The sequence below is a fragment of the Scardinius erythrophthalmus genome (assembly GCF_964197995.2).
Source record: "Scardinius erythrophthalmus genome assembly, chromosome: 23".
Classification (NCBI taxonomy): domain Eukaryota; kingdom Metazoa; phylum Chordata; class Actinopteri; order Cypriniformes; family Leuciscidae; genus Scardinius; species Scardinius erythrophthalmus.
The window spans coordinates 21,680,885-21,700,478 of NC_138243.1; the positions used below are offsets into that span (position 1 = coordinate 21,680,885).

The following is a 19,594-nucleotide window of genomic DNA, read 5'->3' on the forward strand; positions in this document are numbered from 1 at the left end:
TGTCAATCAACCATTGTGGGAGGGGCGTCGATTTTGTGATGTCACAAAATCGAACAGCTTGATTCAGGAGAGGGGGAAACATATAAGATGATAAAAAAAAAACCACTGGATGGATTTTTATCATTTTATGATGGTTGTGTACAGGCACTGCCAACACACATTTCAGTACAATCAACTTGTAAAAGTGCATGTACCATTATATGACCCCTTTAAGACAAACCATGTGCAAATTCATAAGTCAACACCATTGCTGAGTATTTTCTCCTGAAAACTGATGTGAAAAAAAGACAGTCTCCAAAACGCGGTTTGAAATCGCTGGTGTTTCAAACGTCACAAACTACCTTGTAACCAATCACGTCAACATGCTGGCGGGCTTTAGCATATCATTAAAAGCGAACTAGCAGGGGAGTCTCAAAAGATGCCAGGTTATCCCGGTATATTTTTTTGTTGATATGAAAAATCGGGTAGATTTAGCAATATAGCGGGTGTATGATGTATATTACGATGTTATGATGAACTATAGCCTATGCCTTTCTCCACTGACATTCTGAATTGTTTAAAGCATTTCTAATGATTGTTAGAAGGCAGACTGACATGGCGAACGGGAACATGGTTTGTGTAACATTAGCAACATTAGCAATTATTAGCTGTTTGATAACATAGTGAAGCAAAAGGCTAATCATATTAATTATCGTTATGTGTTCAACAGTGTAAAAAGCGATAGCATTGTGCAGCTTTTACCTCAGTATGTTGGCCGAGTGAATCTGTGAGCTGGCGTGAGTGGAGGCGGGGCTAATTAGCATATTCATGGTTCCACGTATACTAAATGAAGCAAGAGGGTAGAGTTGCATTCAAGCTATTTTAAGGCACGACGCATTTTTTTTCACAGGAAAAACATTTAAATATGTACATATGGTGATCAAAGATGAGTTTTAAGGGATAAAATTATTGACTACAGTGGGACTTTAAATACTTTTTTTGTGTGAACTTGTGGCCCTTAATGTGAGTTTATGTGTGTTTTCTTCTTCACTTGTGTTTTTAGAGTTCATACATTCAAACATAAACATTTGGGTGAGTCCAGGTCATATATCATTGTACATTCAGATGACATTGTTCATACAGCCAGTCTGTGCTTGACTTAAAAAAAAAACACTATATTTTTTGCAGGCGTAAAGACAGAGTAGCCTTCAGTTCTGCAGCTCTGAGATGGCTGAGGCGGCCCTTGGGAAGAGACGCTGACCCTTTTTGGATTTGCATCAAAATGTTGTTTATTGAACAAAAGGGCTGTTTTGTGTTCTCTCGAAGGAGTGGTCAGTCTCTCTGTTTCTTTTCCGCTCTTTTTCATCAGCACTTTCAGCCAAGGCCACTTGGAGAGAGAGACAGAATAAGGTAGTTGTTCCATGTTGGCCTTCAAAAAGTTTACTCCATAAAACCAGCAACGCCTGCAGGTCAGTGAACAGTGCGGCTATTTGTTAGCTTAATGGCATTAAAAGGTGGTCCAAATAAACACCCTAACCCAAGGACTCCACATTTGTCCATTCCCTCTGACTTATAAAAACCAACCTATAAAATGATGTGTTTGTTTTGTGAGCACATAGCATTTGGGAATCAAACTCGGGGGACATGATGCCTTGACGACCATTTTGAAAATACCTTGGATGCAAAACATAAAACAAGTTAATATAAACCAGAAGCAAGTCATTTTGATAGGTTGCTTTCTATTCCCAATTGGCAGTGTTTTTAAAGCACTCTAAAATAAACACTGTATACAGTCACACTTTTCACTTGCCCCATCTCTCCTCCTTTACTTTCAAAATCTCCACCCTCTCTCACACAAAAGAGGCGTGTCCGTCTTGAGTAATTCAACACCTGCCCTATTCAGGCGTGTTACTGCAACTGGCTAAACAGCCTGGACCAGTGAGAGCAGACAGAGAGCTTTAGCACTCATCCCTCTCTTATTTAATTCACACTTTAAAGCTCATGTACAGAGGAAAGAGGGACAAAGAAGTGTCAGACAGAACTGAGAGGAACTTCTCTGGAGATCCGTATCCATGCTGATCCTGAGCAGGTGAAAGCAGTCCCTCTCTTTGTCATCCGTGTCGGATATGTCAGTGGAGGATGTCAACAGTGCCGGAGTTGTGGTGGATGGTAAACCGAACCCATGCGAAACTCAGTGCCAGGATGGGATTGTTTTGGTCCAGATGGCTAGTCTCTCCATGCATATGTTCACTCCAGCAGACTTTAAAGGGAAGTTTAGGAAGATCCAGCCGAGAAAAAGACCCACCATCATCAAAGAAGGTACTGCTCAGGTTTTGCTTTGGTAGTGCCGCTGTCTTTAATGTCTTGATGTGTTATGACACGCAAGTCATCCTTCATAGTGTGCGATTTAATTAGATTTTTCTTTTATGTCCAGCCAAGGCGTAGACTCCCATCTTTACCTCACACACAGGACATCAAACTTGTGTTTCTGGTATTTTTTCTTAGTCATCCAGTTGATAGCCTGCAATTTGTCTCAGTGGTATAGCTCATCGTGTGAAACTGTGACACAACGCTATGATGTCATGATGTGTCGTAAGACTGACTTCTGGTAGCCTTCAGCTAGAGATCATTTAGTGGGCGGGGAATTTAGTTGAAACTTGTGGCTGATATTGGTGATATCGTATTTAATTTTCTTTTCACGTTATTGAGTCAGGTTTTGAGAAGCCATAAAATGTTACCTCCACCCCGTTTCATTGTGGAGTTTGATTTGTAGTTGTAGACAAAGAAAAAGAGGTTCCCAAGGGTTGACAAGACCTTGGCTTCAGTTGGGACCCAAATCTTGCGAGTCAACCGTGTCTACGTGAGCGATGATGGAATAGGGGGAAGGGTGGATGTGAGTGATGAGAGATAGCATCAACATCAGGAAAGAGATCATTTTGGGTTTTAATTAGACCTTAGTTAAACCAGCGTCTCAAATCATCCGGAACCACAACTGGGATGGTCCTTAAGCAAAGCCAACATACAGTATAGAGGAAAAGGCAAAGAAAAAGATCACAAAGATACAGATGTGTTTGTCTAATCAATTTTAAGTTAAAGTGATTTTGTTCACACTTCTGGGGAAATGTCAAATTCAAATTTTTATTTAGACACATTAGATTTTTTTTTTAAATGTTTGGTCAGATCTTTTTATTTTTATTTTCAAAATGCAGTTCTTCAAGTAATGATGCAGATGTGGTTTGTAGGTCCAGAATGTTTGAGATGTTAGTGAATGTTTTACCACTGATTGTGTTTTTTATGAGGGCAGTATCCAAAACATTGGTTGTAGACAATAGAGGAAAAAAATAGTGACACACTATCATTCAAAAGTTTGGTGTTTTAAATAAAAAAGTCTTTCATGGTCTCCAGGGCTCTATTTTGTTAATCAAAAATGCAAACAATATTAAAAACAGTAATATTGTGAAATTTTATTCCAATTTGAAAAAAATACGATGTAAAAATAAATGGCAACATATGTTTTTTACAGTTAGTGTAACTGGTTTCCATTTTATTATCTTTTAATGAGCCTTCAGAAATCATTCTAATATGCTGATGTGGTGCTCAAGAAACATTTCTTAATATCAATGTTGAAAAGAGTTGTGCTGCTAATATTTTTGTAGAAACCATTAGGTCTATACTTTTTTTCAGGATTCTTTGATGAATAGAAAGTTCAAAAGAACAGCATATATTTGAAACATAAAACAAAGGATTTTAAGGGATAAAAACGTACTCACCCTCAAGTTGTTCCAAACCTGTATGAGTTTCTTTCTTCTGCTCAAAACAAAAGATATTATAAAGAATGTTGTAATTAAACAGTTGACAGTAGCCATTGACTTCCATAGTAGGAAAAAATACAATGGAAGTCAATGGCTACTTTCAGCTGTTTAATTACCAACATTCTTCAAAATATCTTCTTTTGTGTTCAACAGAAGAAAGAAACTCATACAGGTTTGGAACAACTTGAGGGTGAGTAAGTGATGACAAAAAATTCATTTTGGGGTGAATTATCCCTTTAAAACAAAGAACCAGAGTGAGAGAGAAGAGAGAGACTTTGGAGGGAAAGTGGATAGGTTTAGTAGTATAATAAACAATTTGGTTGTTTCAAAGGTTTGATCTGTGGTGTGAAGTGTGGTAATGATGTCTTGTGTTTTGCTATATTCTCTTGTCCTTTCCTCTCCAAGGCTAAGGGATTATATTAGGGGTTTCTGCTGAGTGGGCACATGTGTCTCCCATGATTGGTTTTTCAGAGCTGTACTGAACAGGTGTGTTGGATGCCTGAAAGACTGTGAACCCTCACAGAAGCCTCACCGATGGTTGTCTGAAGAGGAAAAAAACAGCTGAAAACAAAGTTTTGGTTAGATTGCTTAAGAATCCTGAATCCTGTACAGCAATTAATGTCAATTTCATTTATTCACCTTCACCCTCATGTTGATCTAAACCCAAAGATTTGTTTTGAAGAATTTCCGCAAGTAGCATTTGAAGGAGTCTCTCTCGGTTTTCCTTATTTAATTTTAGCATCTTGACCCGTCATTGACTTTTATTGGAAACAGCCCAATTAGATCATGGGTTTTAGAAGCCAGTGTGCTCGCCAGTACTGACACTGAACTAGGATCATGTTAACAGGATCCTGGTCACTGAGTAGTTATGAGTCAGTGATCCCTGTGCCAGAGTCTTAACAGCTGGCAGAGACCGCCTGGTGCTCTGAATGCCTGGAATTCTGGGGGTTTCTTGTAAAGATAATCCATGCTTGACTGCTGTGAAGCTCTCGTAACAGAGAATAAAAACCTGAACAGTTTGCTATGAACGTCATCAGTTGATGCCTAACATGAGTAACGCAGCAAAATAAACACATGCCTCAGCATTTAATTACTCTTCATTATTAATACAATCTATTTTAAGCAGCTGTGTTGATTTCAGCTTGTACCTGCAGACATGGACATACATAATTGTCCTGGGTGGCTTCTGTAATAGCTCTCTTTGTTTGGCTTGCCAAACACGTTTTACAATTTTAGAATGTTTAAATATCAATTCAGCAGAATATTTTGTCCATACAATGAAAGTCAATGGGGTTCAGGTATGGCCCTATGATGTAAATGCAATGTGGAAAATGTGGACAGAATCGCGGAATCTAGTCATAAAAATGGATTTTACAGTGTAACATGGAATGTCACGAAATTGGGCAAAATTTGGATTAATACATCAAAAGTAGGACTGTACAAGTAATTAAACGTTGATATGAACTAGTGTCTGTGAATATTAAATTTAATGTTTTTGATAATACATTTGTATTTAATCATAAAAGAACAGACACAGAATAAAAAAAAAACATTTTGGGCACTATTATTGTTAAAATTTAAAAGTTTTATGAATTAAATAGATGTTTGCAGTTTTGATTATTACAATTTAAAGGGATAGTTCACCCAAAAATGAAAATTCTGTCAGCAATTACTCACACTTATGTCGTTCCAAACCCGTAAAACGTTTGGAACGACATCTTCAAAACACAAATTAACATGTTGTAAATGAAATGTGAGCGATTTCTGTCCATCCATTGACAGTTCATGCAACTACTATGACGCTTCAAAAAGTGCATAAATAGATCATAAAGCTAATCCATATGAATTGAGTGGTTTAGTCCAAATTTTCTGAAGAGACACGATCGCTTTATATGATGAACAGATTTAAGATTTGTTCTTGCGCTTCAAGCTTCAATCTTCTGTTTGTTTGCAGATTAGTATTTATATGTGAATAAAAGCCTAAATTCAATCTGTTCATCATATAAACCGGTCGAAAATTTGGTCTAAACCGCTCGATTCATGTGTATTAGTTTTATGAACTTTTTGAATCTACAAAGTGGTAGTTGCCTGGACTCAATGGAGGGACAGAAATCTGTTCATTTGTGTTTCGAACATGAACAAACGGTTTACAGGTTTGTAACGGTTTACAGTAATTGATAACAATTTTTTCGTTTTTATGTGAACTAATCCTTAAATTATACCATTAAAACGTATTCCAGAAAATGATGTAAACGGAAAACACTTTAAAAGTTGTATTTTGTGATGGTTTATTTTTTCAGTTGGACAGTAAGCTGTACTGTTAAGTGATTCGTTTGAAGCAGCTCACTAGATGAAACCGTGAGAGCGTTTCTGTGTGGTGGAAGTGGTGGGTGTGACCCCAGTTGCTGTGGAGATGTGCCCGGGGCAGCTGGGAGAGCTCAGTGTCAGCTGGGACGACTCCACAGTCCACAGTAGCAGTAAAACCCTCAAGAGACCCAGACACTCCTCAATTCAGCACATTAACTTTTTCAGTGCAAACACAATTCATTTTGCACTGATTTGTTTCACCACTTTTCTGTTTATAAATACTAGCAGTGTTTACCAGAGCTTTGTCATGACTCATGGGACGTTTTTTGGCTCTCTGCATATTAAGCGAGCTGCAGCTGTCATGCAATGAGTAGCACTAAAATAAAGCATACATTTTTTAAGCAATTTAAATCTATTATGCATATTTAATTTCCATCATTGGGCTGCTTAATTTCATTATATAATGCAGACAATTGCCTAATTTGGTAACACATCTCACAGAATACAGATCAGTTACTCTGTTTCACATTTATTCGGATGTGACAGAATGTGAATGATCTTCTTCCAGTCCTTTAGCTGAAAGCTATGAGACAGTGCAGTAATTACATGCTCTGTCAATCAAGTGTTCATATACAGCACACCGCTCCTTCCAAAATTGTTAATTTGGTGTAAACATACTGTATGTTTGCTAAGGTAAGCATTACTATTACAGTTCCTCATATTTCGTTTTTTTTTTTTTTTTTTTTTTTTTTTTTTTTGCTTGTTTCTGTCAACGTCTTAATATAGGCAGGGCAAAAGACAACAAAAGAAAAACAATAATTTAGAGGGCATAGAGGAGAACATGTTTGGTAACTGCTTTCACATGGAAACTATTTACTTTCATTTTTCCAAAGCACTTATGTTCTCTCTGCTGTGAGGGAACCTCTGAGATATTAGCATCACATTCCTTTACTGATGTGTATCAACCATTAACGCAACACAGTGCTTTGCTTGTTCAATTCTCAGAGCATGTTTTGAAAAAAAGATGCTTTTGTTGAATTCTGCTAATCATACACTACCGTCCAAAACTGTGGGGGTATTTTTTTTTTAAAGGAATTGAAACTTTTATTCAGCAAGGATGAGTTAAATGGATCAAAAGTGACAGTAAGAATCCTCCAAAAAATATAAATCAGTTTCAACTTTGATAATAAGAAAAGTTTCTTGAGCTCCAAATCAGCCTTGGTGAGCAAAAGAGACCCAAAAACGACCATAAAGGTTATATGTATGTGTGTATTAAGCACTTGCTCTGTTTTAATATTAAAATTTAATGGAATGTTCTGGTTAAAAAAAAAAAAAAAAACATTTCAGGTATGTTCCATTACATACCTTAATTATCCCTTATACAAATTCTTTTCTCTATATTCTTGTAAGTACAGCTGTACACTTGTAGATGTGTACATTGAAGCCATTTCATAGGAATCTCTGGCCATACATTTGCTGTTTCTGCACAGAATGTTTAGAAATGATCAGACCAGCTCTACAGGTTTGAATACAGCTCTAGTCCCCTCCCTCTTCTTTGTCTCTCTTTTCTTCTTTTAAATGTGAAAAGCAAAAGGTGTGAATCAATTCGATTCTGGTGTATAATGTTGACTAGTTTTGATTTTGAAGCATATTGCCCTTTGTCCTCCTGAGGCACCATCATGGGAATTTTAAAAAGCCTAACAGACAGAGAAGACGAAGATGTCATCATGTTAACTGTTACACCTTCAACATGAGTCAACTGAAATGCTCAGCAGTGCAGTATTCAACCACATGTTTGCTTTAGAAACCCACAGCTCATGTGCCTTGAATGATCTTCCGTTGTATTGCTGCAGTTCTGCATGTCAGCCAGCAGATGGTGTGACGATGTAATCCCATTCCCATACTCGCTTGTCATCTTCTCATGCACAGTGAACACACAGGATCACATGATCTGTGAGTGACAGGCTCTTGCCCTCCACCACCTGCTATAAAATGTAATTGCGCATATAAAATTAAAGTACTTATTATTAATATTCTAATATTAAACTACTGTGTGCAATAGAGAAGTGTGTGTTGTTTTTATGGCAGCCAGATACATTGGCTGTACATTGTAAGCTGATTTGCTGAAAGACATTGAGAATGAACATATCCACAAATCAACTGCAGTGTCATCCTACCGAGAACACGTTTACATTTTAGTAAATTGTCAGGATGGCAAACAAGGGCGTTGAGGTACGGTTGAACCGATCTGCTCAGGGAATACTGCGGTAAACAAACAAACCAAAAATCCCATCCCCCCCTCCCTTTTTTCTTAATGTCCTTTAAGGGAGACTGGACAACACAAACAGCAGCGCTCGCTCTCTCTCTCTCTCTCTTTCTCTCACTCTCTCTCTCTCTCTCTCTCTCTCTCTCTCTCTCTCTCTCTCTCTCTCTCTCTCTCTCTCTCTCTCTCTCTCTCTCTCTCTCTCTCTCTCTCTCTCTCATTCTCTCTGGGAGCCAATCCTCTTAATGCAGAGCGAGAGAGAGAGCGGCTGATGAGGGAGTTTGATGGAGGGAGGGGGCAGGAAAGAGAGAGGAGAGGAGAGAGAACAGTTGGTGCTCAGAGCTGACACAGGACACGTAGGGAAAGGCAGTGCTGCAGCGTATGGCGCTGTAAAGCGGCCTTTCTCTCTCTCTCTGCATCACTCCACCAGCTCTCTTTGCCTGGACTCTCATCTCTGTGTCGCTACAGCGACTGAGGCTGCTAACCAGCCATGGCCAGCCAGCAGGACTCAGGCTTTTTTGAGATCAGCATCAAGTCTCTGCTGAAATCCTGGGGCAGCAGTGAGTACCAACTCAGCGCACACACACGCAATGTTCTACATCCTCGTGAGATGCAGCTGCGTTTGTGTGCTGACCCTTGTGTAGGACAGAGTTGTTTATGATATGCTGAAGACAAGTTTTATATCCCTTAGTGCCAGTGATGAGATTTAAACCCGATCCGTTTCATGTCAACTCTATCAGGAGACTCAGGCTAAATTGTTCAGTTCTCTCTGGGATGTTTACATCCTGCTTTTGAACGAGATTATTGACTTCAGTTGTCCAGTATACACACTTGTAGATGCACTTAGGATGCTACTTTATGATGTGCGTGTGTCCGGTTCATTAGTGTTTGGATGGAGAGGTTGCGTTATGTAATGACTGCAGACCAAAGGGGCTCGTGACGGGATCAGGAGGATTTGTGCTGTTGTTGGTTTTTATCATGTGCAGTGTTTGAGCGTGTCAGTACCTCTCAGTGTACAAACATCACTGTGTGTGAGTGTGCACAATGTCAAGGTTATTCACCGATGATGTATATGAAAATGATGATGGTGACTGTGACATCGTAAATCTCTGATGATGTAAGAATGATGCTTCAGATCACTCATCTTATGCAAAGGCTGAGTGGAAATGGGTTGTGTTTTTTTTTTAGATAAGCGAGCCGAGAAATGGAGAACGTAATGTACCCGAATAACTTCATATACTAGTTAGTAGTTTAGATTAAATGGACCTACAGCTTTATTTAACAACTATTTTGGTCATTGATTCATCTGTTTATTTGATTCATTGATTATTAAACTTATTTTAAGTTCTGAGATGTTAAGTCACTGTTCTGTGCTGCTAGTGTGTTTGTTTTGGAGGGATCTCTAACTTGCATCGCCAACAGTGGTAAAACTTTCAGCTAAAGGTGATAAAGCTTTTTTCTTGTACTAAGGAGCTGTGTTGCTGTACAGTGGCTGTTAATTTGTTCCCATGTGTTTTAGACGTGCTGCTCGATCCCTGTGAAGTAGAACAGGTGGCCTGATAACAGTCTGCTAACTCACTCAAGCAAATCCACTCAAATCTCTTTCCAGTCCCCCTGATCTCTTTTTCTGCATGCTCTCTTTCTCCCTAAACCACCACTTTCATTCCCTATCACTTGTTACGCTTTCCAGATGCCCTGTCTTTTCTGTCAGATCAACCCTTTTTTATAAGGCCAACCTGCTGTGAATTAGCTTGTGTATAAACTGATGATTGGGATGAGATGGAGCAACAAATAATCAAGGCTAGATAAAGAAAAATAGATATATGGAGAGAGGGAGTCTATGATTATATTGATAAATAAAGTGCTGTTTGCTGCTTCCTTTTAATGCACACTCATTATGAAGAGTGAGTGCGATTACTACATCATACTGTATTTCCGAGCAATCACTTTCATCATTATACAGAAGGTAGCCTAGTGTGTTTGGGCTTGCCTTGCACTGATTCAAAATTATGTTTATATACTTTGCTGTAGTTTCTGTGTTTCTGCATCTGTGTTTCCTTTGCTAAATTTGTCCCTCTAAATCTGGGAATGTTCTCATTTGTTTATAATGCTTTTTGGGTCTTTTTGGACAGAAAGAGACAGTTCATAAGTGACTCAAATTAAACTGGTTCCACTGAATGTTTTTCCGTGCAGCTTGTTGTGCATTTGTTATGTCATAATATCCACCCAATGATGCTGTTATAATGGACATTATGATGTTTTTACTGGAAGTTATGTTATCACAATGTCCATTATGTCCATCATTACTGGATCTCACTTAATTTTACTGGAATGCAGTGAATGCCATCATCATAATGCAGTGAAATCCAGTGAACAATATTATAATGCAATTTATGACATTATCACTGGACTTCACTGTAATGAAGTGAATGACATCACAATGCAATTATGACATCATAACTGGAATTCATTGTGACACATTGGAGTGAAATCCAGTGATGTCACTTTGTTCCCAACATTTACTGCATTGAAATCCAGTGTTAGGATAGCATTAGGATGGCATCAATGGATTTCACTGGAAACATTGTGATATCATGATTGGATTTCACTGCAATGTGTCGTAATGAATTTCAGTGAAATCCAGTAATGCCGTCATAAATGGCATTATGATGTCATAATGGGTATTACGATGTCACAATGCATATCATAATTGGTATTATGATGTAATCATAGCACCGATTATGATATCATAAAGGGCATTGTAATGCTTTTTTAGAATGCAATGCTTTTTATAATTATTAAATCTTGTATGTATGCATGTTTCATGATCATTCATGTATGCTCCCAATATAAAGGAATGAATGTGTTAGAATGGTGTGTGTCAGTGCTGAGGTTAAATATAGCACCAAATAGTCCCCTCCCACCCTCTCTCTATTTCTCTTCTCTCACTCTCTCTCTCTTGGCTTTGCTAAAATTCCAGCTTGACCTTCTCCTCAGTTAGGGCTTGCTTCTGTCAAAAGCCTATGAAGAGCTATACACAGGAAGGGTGTGTTCCTTTAACTTGCGTTCTCCAACTCCCATAACTCCAAGAGCAAAGCCCAGCTATCCCAAGTTCATGGCTGTTTGATAGGGCTGCCCAGCATGGTGCAGGTCCACAAAGACAGGACGGGAAAACAAATGGGAAGTATGGAGGTCTGGTGGTGGTAAAGGGCTAGTTTTGTGTCGGATTACTGGAACTAACGTGGCCGCACCATGGAGCTTTCTCCCGTGCGGTGGAGTCGGGCCAGCGTCATCAGCTTCATCAAGGGCCTTGGTAGGTGCCACTGAGCGAAAGATCTGTGGGTGCGTGGGTGTTGTTCTTGTTCTCTACGCTTGCTGTAAGGAGGTTGCATTCTGTGGATTCCTTGTAGTGTGTTCAAGGCTAAAGTAGTGAACCAAATATTTTACAATTCCTTTCCAGCAGCTCCCCTCCTCATTCAGTTTGAACTGCTCAGGCTCGACAGAAACTTCGGAGGTGTCAACTGATATCTGCTGTTTGTCCATAAATAACGTTGACGTTAATTCCGTCTCCAGATGACTGTCAAGCCAACCATATGTAGCAATTTCAAATCGAAAATGAATAAATTTGCAACTGACGTCTGTTTTAGTATTGTTTGATAATGATTTAACAGCTGCTAAATATTGGGGTTTTCTGTCTAGTTTGTATCTCATGTCATTTAGCATACTGATTTAGCTGTCATTCAAATGTTCTACTGTTGACCTGAGCAGTGAAACCCTGGTGTCAGGTCATGAACTCCCATTAACATGGTGTGAAGTTTAAACTATTTAGGTACTGTGGTCTGCGAGAGGAAATTTAGTTCACAAAACATCAGCTTGATGTTACTTATTGCAGTCCATTACTTATTTGGAGCATAGGGTTGTATTTCTCAGAACTATATATATGCATATGTATTAACACCAGAATATCATAGAAACCACAACTGCATTCAGTAAAAACGATTTGACAACATCTACATCACTGTAATATTTTGTTGCTGTGCAACAAGTTTTGCATGTACATAATTCACTTATTCTTCAAAAAAACCCTGAAAAATCTAGATGACATTTAAGATTAAAGAAGAAAAAGTGTAATACTGATTTTGTGTCTTCTTTGATGCTGCTTGTTTGTTGTTATTGCAGCAGCAGCAGCAATGCATCAGTGTTTTTACATAGATTGCTTTAGTTTTAAATGAGCAAAAGCATGTGCATGAGAAACCACTTTAAAAGGTTTTTACAGCTTTAATCTCTAACTCTAATAAAACTGGTTAGGCAATCATCATTTTAAGGTAATTGCCTAATTTTAAGTGACTGCTAGTCTCTTTAAACTGCTCATATTGCTGTTAGGAAGATTATATTTTGCCATGCGTTTTGCTGCTTGTGACTTGTGATGTTGCAGGGGTCTATTCTAAGAGGAGCACATGCTAGAAGCCCCTGCAGCCACATGACGTGGGCTCCCCCGGCCCCGGCCAGCCGGCTGACCCCCTCCCTCCTTTGGGAGTGATGACATGGTCTTGCCAAAAATGAAAACACCAGCTGCTCTAGCCCTGGCCGACTGTGAGATGGTGCTCTCAAGGCATAGTCTCGGGCCTTTGACAGCACCACTCTTAAAGGAGAACTTGGTAGCTTTTTTAACTTAATAAAACTGTCTAGAAATCATTTGGATGGTTAAACAACCTGTTCTGGTGATATTGGTGACTTTCCCCGCTCCCCCCAGCGTTCCCAGGCGGAAAACCAACCTTGCAACTTGTTCACTACCGTCCCGGCAAGATAGAAATTGGAAGTCTCGTGAGAAGCGAAAGCGAGAACGAGAACGAGCGCGAAACACAAATCGCTTTACGGCAATTCGACATAAACACACACGCATGTATGATGTATTACCAGATTACCCACCTCGATAGACATAGCTCCACGCGATACAGTTGGCTTGCTCCGATCAAAACAAACGCACATGAGCAGCGGTAGAGAAGGGGAGGAGGCCGCCGCAAGTGAGTTTTTTACGACTGTGTTGTGAAATATACGCCCCACCACAGCTGTAGGGGGAGCTCGTGGGGAAAACATGCGACAACAAAAGGGAAAATCAGCGAAGAAGTGACTAGAGTTCGCTAGAGTTGCCGAGTTCTCCTTTAATTTTTCATACCTGTCAGTATATCTGTCACATTTTTTAATTTGCTAATCTGATGAGACCATTCCATCTCAATGCATTTGATTGGTCAGACACTTTTGCCTCTGTGTGGGATCAGAAAATGACCCAAGCTGGATTTAAACTCATTTCACCAGCACCACACGTCAGAGCTTGTGCACAGCGCACCGAGTCATATAGAATAATTATCACATTTACATTTACATTTAGCAGACGCTTTTATCCAAAAAGACTAAATTAAGCGAGTCATCATGAAGAGGTAAAAACAATGCAAGAAGTGCTCAAAATACAAAGTGCAGGCAATGCTTAGAGTAGCATAAACCAGACAAGGGAGGATTAAGGGAAAATTAAAGAATTATTATTATTATTATTATTATTATTATTATTATTATTATTTTTTTCAAGAGGTTAAGTGCTCACGGAAGAGATGAGTTTTAAGTTGTCTTTTGAATGTTGTCAGGGATTCTGCATTCCGGATGAGGGTGGGGAGATCATTCCACCAGCATGGAACCGTGAATGAGAATGTTCTGGAGAGCGGACAACACAACAATTGAGCTCACAACAATTGAGCTACTAATAAGATCCATAATAAACTAATCCTATATTTTTTGTGCGTTCCCAGCATCCCCCGTAGGAAAGCGCCCCCTCCCCCAAGTGAGCTGCGCTCCGGGTGAGAGGAAAGGTCCTGTTGCCACCATGCCGGTTACTGTGGACCCCGAGAGCAAACCGGGCGAGTATGTCCTCAAAAGCCTATTCGCCAACTTCACCACCCTGTCTGAACGCAAAATACGCATCATCATGGCAGAACCACTGGTAAGTTGTTTTTTTTATAAAAAAAGTTCTATTTTTTTATATTTATCAGACATTTTTCAGACAAGAAAAAGTTTAACATCTACTGGGATCTAATTTTTGAAAGCCTTTACATGCAGATAATCTAAGACACAAGACCTCAAATGCAAGTAAATAACATCTTGTCCAGTATTATTCAAGTGGTTGATCGCGCGACATAATTGCGCCATTTTACCGTTTCTACAGATTAAAGTGAGAAGCGCATCAAAACAACACAGTGGTTCACACCACAAGTACTCGGGGTTGTTTATGGTAATGATCTTTCGGAGTTTTATCTATAATATTTTTATCAAGAGACAAAGGTGCTTCTTTCAAGCCCTTTCTGCTCCGTGCACGTTGCTTCTCTCTCTCCCTCTCTAACAACGTAAAGTACCACATTAAGAGCTGCAAATGACGTGGTTATTTTTACAACAGTAGCAGAAACTAGGTGAGCAGCAAAATAGATACTTTCGCTAAAACACTGCAGAAAACGAGAGTGCAGCTAATACAAATATTTATATCTTACAAATACATATATTTTTATCTGTCATACAGATGACTCTGACCGTTTAACTAAACCAAGTTTGAGACAAGTTAACATGACGGTTTTTTTCATATATTTAGCATTATTAATCAGCATATAAAAGGCATTTCATAATAAACTGTGTTAGAATTTCTATGTGCCATACACAAAGGTGTCTAAATGTAAGATAAAAAAATAAATAAAAAAAATTGCCTGTTGAAACATGAAACTGATCTAACCTTTTTATATTCACATCCAGTTGGGAGAAATAAATACTTTTTTGGTAAAAATTCTTAGACATCACTGGTTTGGCTCTCTGGGCCCAAGATTTTCATCTTTGATGAATAATTTGAGTGTTTAGTTTTTTTTTTTTTTCAAAAGTACTACGGCTGCCTCGATGGAAATGGATAGCTGTTCCAGTCCGGAACTCCGCTGGGAAGGAAATATTGAGACTATATGTCTTGGAACTTTAATTGAATACCCCTGATCTAGCCAATATTATAAGAAGTTGCCAGAAGTCACAGTTGGGTTTGAGGTTTTTTATGCCTTGTTTTAGCTGATTCTCTGGTATGTTGAGTAGTCTGGAAAAACAGGAAGTATACAGTATGCTGTCTAAATCAGTTAGACAGTGGAGGAGAGATATCTAACAGCCCTAGCACACAATATATTAATGACCCTGCAATGGCTTTCATTTGTAATTGCTTTAGCTGGCAGGCATCGAACAGTAATACTTCACAATATATCTTCAAACTGCACTAATAGCCGTAAGATACTGTGTCTATTTTTTCTGCAGTGGCTCAGGTTGCCTGGTCTCCCTGAATCATTGTAATTCCATTATGCTGGAGTGTGGATTTAAGTGGACAGGAATGGGTTTCGCCTATTCTGTATGAGAGGCAGTCAAAGCTCTCAGCACCCCCATCTCTAAATGCATACCGCACCCAAACGGTGTGTGCTTTAAGCGAATAAATGTCATCACGGTTGAGGTGCTGAGTTTTTAAAGTGCATTTTCCAGTCAACTTCCAGTAATGTACAGTATGGCTGTGTGATTAATCGTAATTGATTTTCGATTTTGACTTCCAACGATCATGAAAACAAGATAATCGAGGTAAAACAATTATTGTGCCACTGCCGCATTCCACCTTCCTTTTCTTCACAGCGGTGCGCTTTCTTTTAAGTCCAAACTTAACATCCAAACAGCCAAATAAGTGAGTGTTGTGAAATTTTAGATTAGAAAACTTCATTAATCCCTGTAAGGGGAAACTCATTTGCCACCATTGCACATTACAAACACCACAAATAGACAAATAAACAATAAAAACAAAAACAATCAGTATACAAAAATTGCACAACTTCATTAAAAAACCTAACTGCAGTAGGAATAAAAGACCTTCTAAATCACTCTGTAGAACACTGAGGCATTACTAATCTTCCACTAAATGAGCTTTTAAGTCCACTAAAGATACAGTGTAGTGGATGACCTTTGTAACAGAATAATTTTTAATTTTGCCCTTGTTCTCTTCTCCACAATGACCTCAAGTGAATCAGGATTAAGGCCAATAACCGGGCCAGCCTTTCTAATCAATTTATTAATCCTATTTTTATCATCTACAGTGATATTACATCCCCAACAGAGCACTGCATAAAACAAAACACTAATCATGATTCCCTGATAAAAAACATAAAGAAGCTTCCTACTGACACCAATAGAACTCAACTTCCTCAAAAATAATAGTCTTGATTGTGCCTTCTTAAAAATAGCCTCACTATTCTTCTTCCAGTTTAATTTACTGTCCAAATGGACACCAAGATATTTATAAGACTGAACAATCTCTATTTTCTGACCTTTAATTATCACTAGTAATATCACTTTTTGTTTTTTTTTCTAAAATCAATGACCAACTCCTTAGTCTTCTCCACATTCAATTTTAGGAAATTTTCATCACACCAAGTATCAAATAATTCAACCTCTCTTCTATAGTCCACGCCATTACCTTGATTAATTAAACCCACAAGGGCGGTATCGTCTGAAAACTTGTCTGATGTCTGAGTGTGCCTATAGTCAGCACTATACAATGAAAAAAGAAAGGATGATAAAACTGTGCATTGGGGGGCTCCTGTTTTAGTTAAAATAATGTCAGACATTGTATCACCCAGCCTAACAAACTGGGGTCGAGAAGATAATCCAATACCCACATAATAGTTGTACTATGAAGGTTACAATGCAGCAATTTATCGGCTAAAACATGTGGTTGAATTGTATTAAAAGCACTAGAAAAATCAATAAACATAATCCTAACAGAACTGGTGTTTTTTTCCAAATTATTATAAATATTATGCAACATAAAAAGTATGGCATCATCTACTCCCACATTTTTTCGATATGCAAATTGTAATGGATCTTGAAAAACTGACAACTGTACCCAGATGACCAAGGATAATCCTTTCAAAACATTTCATTATATGTGATGTCAAAGCAATGGGTCTCAAATTATTTAAACTACGACCCACATTACCATGTTTTGGAATAGGAAGAAGACACGATGTCTTCCACATTTCAGGTATTTTTGATGAAGACAAGGACAAAGAAAAAATTTAATGAAGAACTGCGCACAACTGATCAGCACAGACTTTCAAAGTACGTGGGTGAATACCATCAGGGCCTGCTGCTTTGTTGGTTTTAAGGCACTTTAATTGCTGACTAACCTCATTTTCATTAATAATAATTGCTGGACTACAGTCCACATCACCACTCTGTACAAGAGATTATAAAACAGATCATGAGAGAGAGGCAGAGAAATCAAAATCATCAGACCTTGCAGAAAACTTATTTACCTCATTTACATTAATTTACATTCAGTTTAGTAAATGCAGTCTACTGTTGTATAATGCAGTCTACTATATATTAACCCTCTGAGGTCTGAGCTGTTTTCTGGGCCCTGGAGGTGTTCTGACATGCTCTGACATTTGTGGTTATTTCTGTTACTTGTGACATTTTCATGGCTAAAGTCTAATTACACTGTATTCAGCACAAACTCTGCTACAATAATATATCAGCAGCATGTATGTAAAAGTTTGTAGTTTTGAGATAATGACATTTATGCGTGGTTTGTGAAAATACAAAAATAAATTCTCACTGAAATAAGGTCATGAAACCCATACTGATTATTTCTTCACAAGACTTTTGAAAATTGTATCACGTAGCCTAGAATATTTGCTCCAAAACGATGTGAGAATCACCCTGACTGCTCATTCAGAGAAGACAATATATTGATTTAAAAATTTTACGACGTGTTTTGTGTTAGAAAGCAATATGCGAAGGGGCGGATCACCTCATTAATATGAAAGCTTTCCACACCTGAGAAAGACAAAGAACCTCCCTAATGGCCCTATTAGGAGCTTATCAGGGCCCATCATTCTGACCAACCTTGCACAAAGAATGAGGAGATTTAAAAAAGAATGGCTTTTAAAATTGTTTGGATTTATTTACAACACAACATAATCTAAAGATACACAACAAAAAAGCACTTATTGAAGAAAGAGACCTTTGTGCCATTCCTAAAAACATTGTACATACCTTTCATTTTCTAAGGTGTTTGATTTTCACTTTACCATGTTCATGTACAGAGACATGTACTGTGAATGTTGAAGTCAGCAGGACTCAGTGGCATCTGGGCCCTGAAAAAAAAAAAAGTGAACATACTGATATCAAGAGAAAGGCCTGCACGATTTTGGGAATACATTTTAGATTTTTCTTGTTAAAGTTGCTTTTTAAAATTCACAGAATACACACACACACTCACACAAATGTTTCCAACAATATATAATGAACACCAGGTTTGTTGTGCCTTGTAGGTATAGGCTATGCGCAGTGCTGCATAAAATAATAACAATATAGCAGCCTATATATATTTTCAAAAAGATTTCAGTAACAACTAAGCTAGAGAAAAATATATTGATTATCATGTTACTTCAAATGTTTCCATTCGTTATGATAATATGAAATGAGATAATAGTAAAAACATGAAGCCGTTTGGAGCGTTTTGCTTTTCCAAAATATGATACATTCAAACGCGATCGCGATCAAAAATATGATACATTAAAACGCGATCGCGATCAAAAATATGATACATTAAAACGCGATTGCGATCAAATATAAAACATTATGGTTAGGCCTACCATATACATAGCCTATCTACGTTTGAGCAGATATCCACAAACACAGTAACAGTAAACACGGGTCTAAATATTATAATATTCACCATATATCTAGCAACAGTTCAACTGCAATGTGAAATTTATGCAACAATAGCAAACTAATATGTAAGAATTTCTTACCTTATCTTTCTTGTCTTCAAATATCGTTCTTCTTCTTCTGATGTAAATCCAATGTAAGCTCAGGCACGTCTTTCAAACTCGACGAAAAGTGAAGTGAAGTGTTTTGTTGTTGAGGTAATGAGGGCGATCGCGTTCCATGTGGAGATTTGCATGTGAATATCTTTTGCGCGAGTGGGCGTGGCCGAATTAAAAATAATTAGGAAGCGTTTGAGAAGCTGGAAATCTTGTTGGTTTTATACAAATTACTTAAACAGAGAATATTTGTTTTCGTTTTGAATCCGATCATTTAAAAGTACACACTTAAATGTTTATAAAGGTGTATGGCTCATAAATGTGTAACAAGTATTCGCTGAGTTTTGTTTCAGTTT

The 19,594-nt window shown here is 38.1% G+C and overlaps 1 protein-coding gene across 7 annotated transcripts in view; it reads left to right on the forward strand.

Moving 5' to 3' along the window:
• Positions 1-1,990: 1,990 nt before the first annotated feature.
• Positions 1,991-19,594, forward strand: part of fryb (furry homolog b) — a 67,244-nt gene continuing 49,640 nt past the window's right edge. For 2 of the 7 annotated variants that reach the window (XR_014029312.1, XR_014029313.1), the window contains exons 1-2: positions 1,991-2,298; positions 14,163-14,353. Coding sequence is in view for 5 of the 7 variants with exons in the window: in XM_081354960.1 (XP_081211086.1) it covers positions 2,106-2,298; positions 14,163-14,353 (384 nt within the window). In the remaining 2 variants the exon portion in view is untranslated. Of the gene's footprint in view, positions 2,299-8,692; positions 8,922-11,342; positions 11,675-14,162; positions 14,354-19,594 lie in introns of those variants that run through there. The other 5 variants (XM_081354960.1, XM_081354961.1, XM_081354962.1 and 2 more) reach the window with 3 other exon arrangements.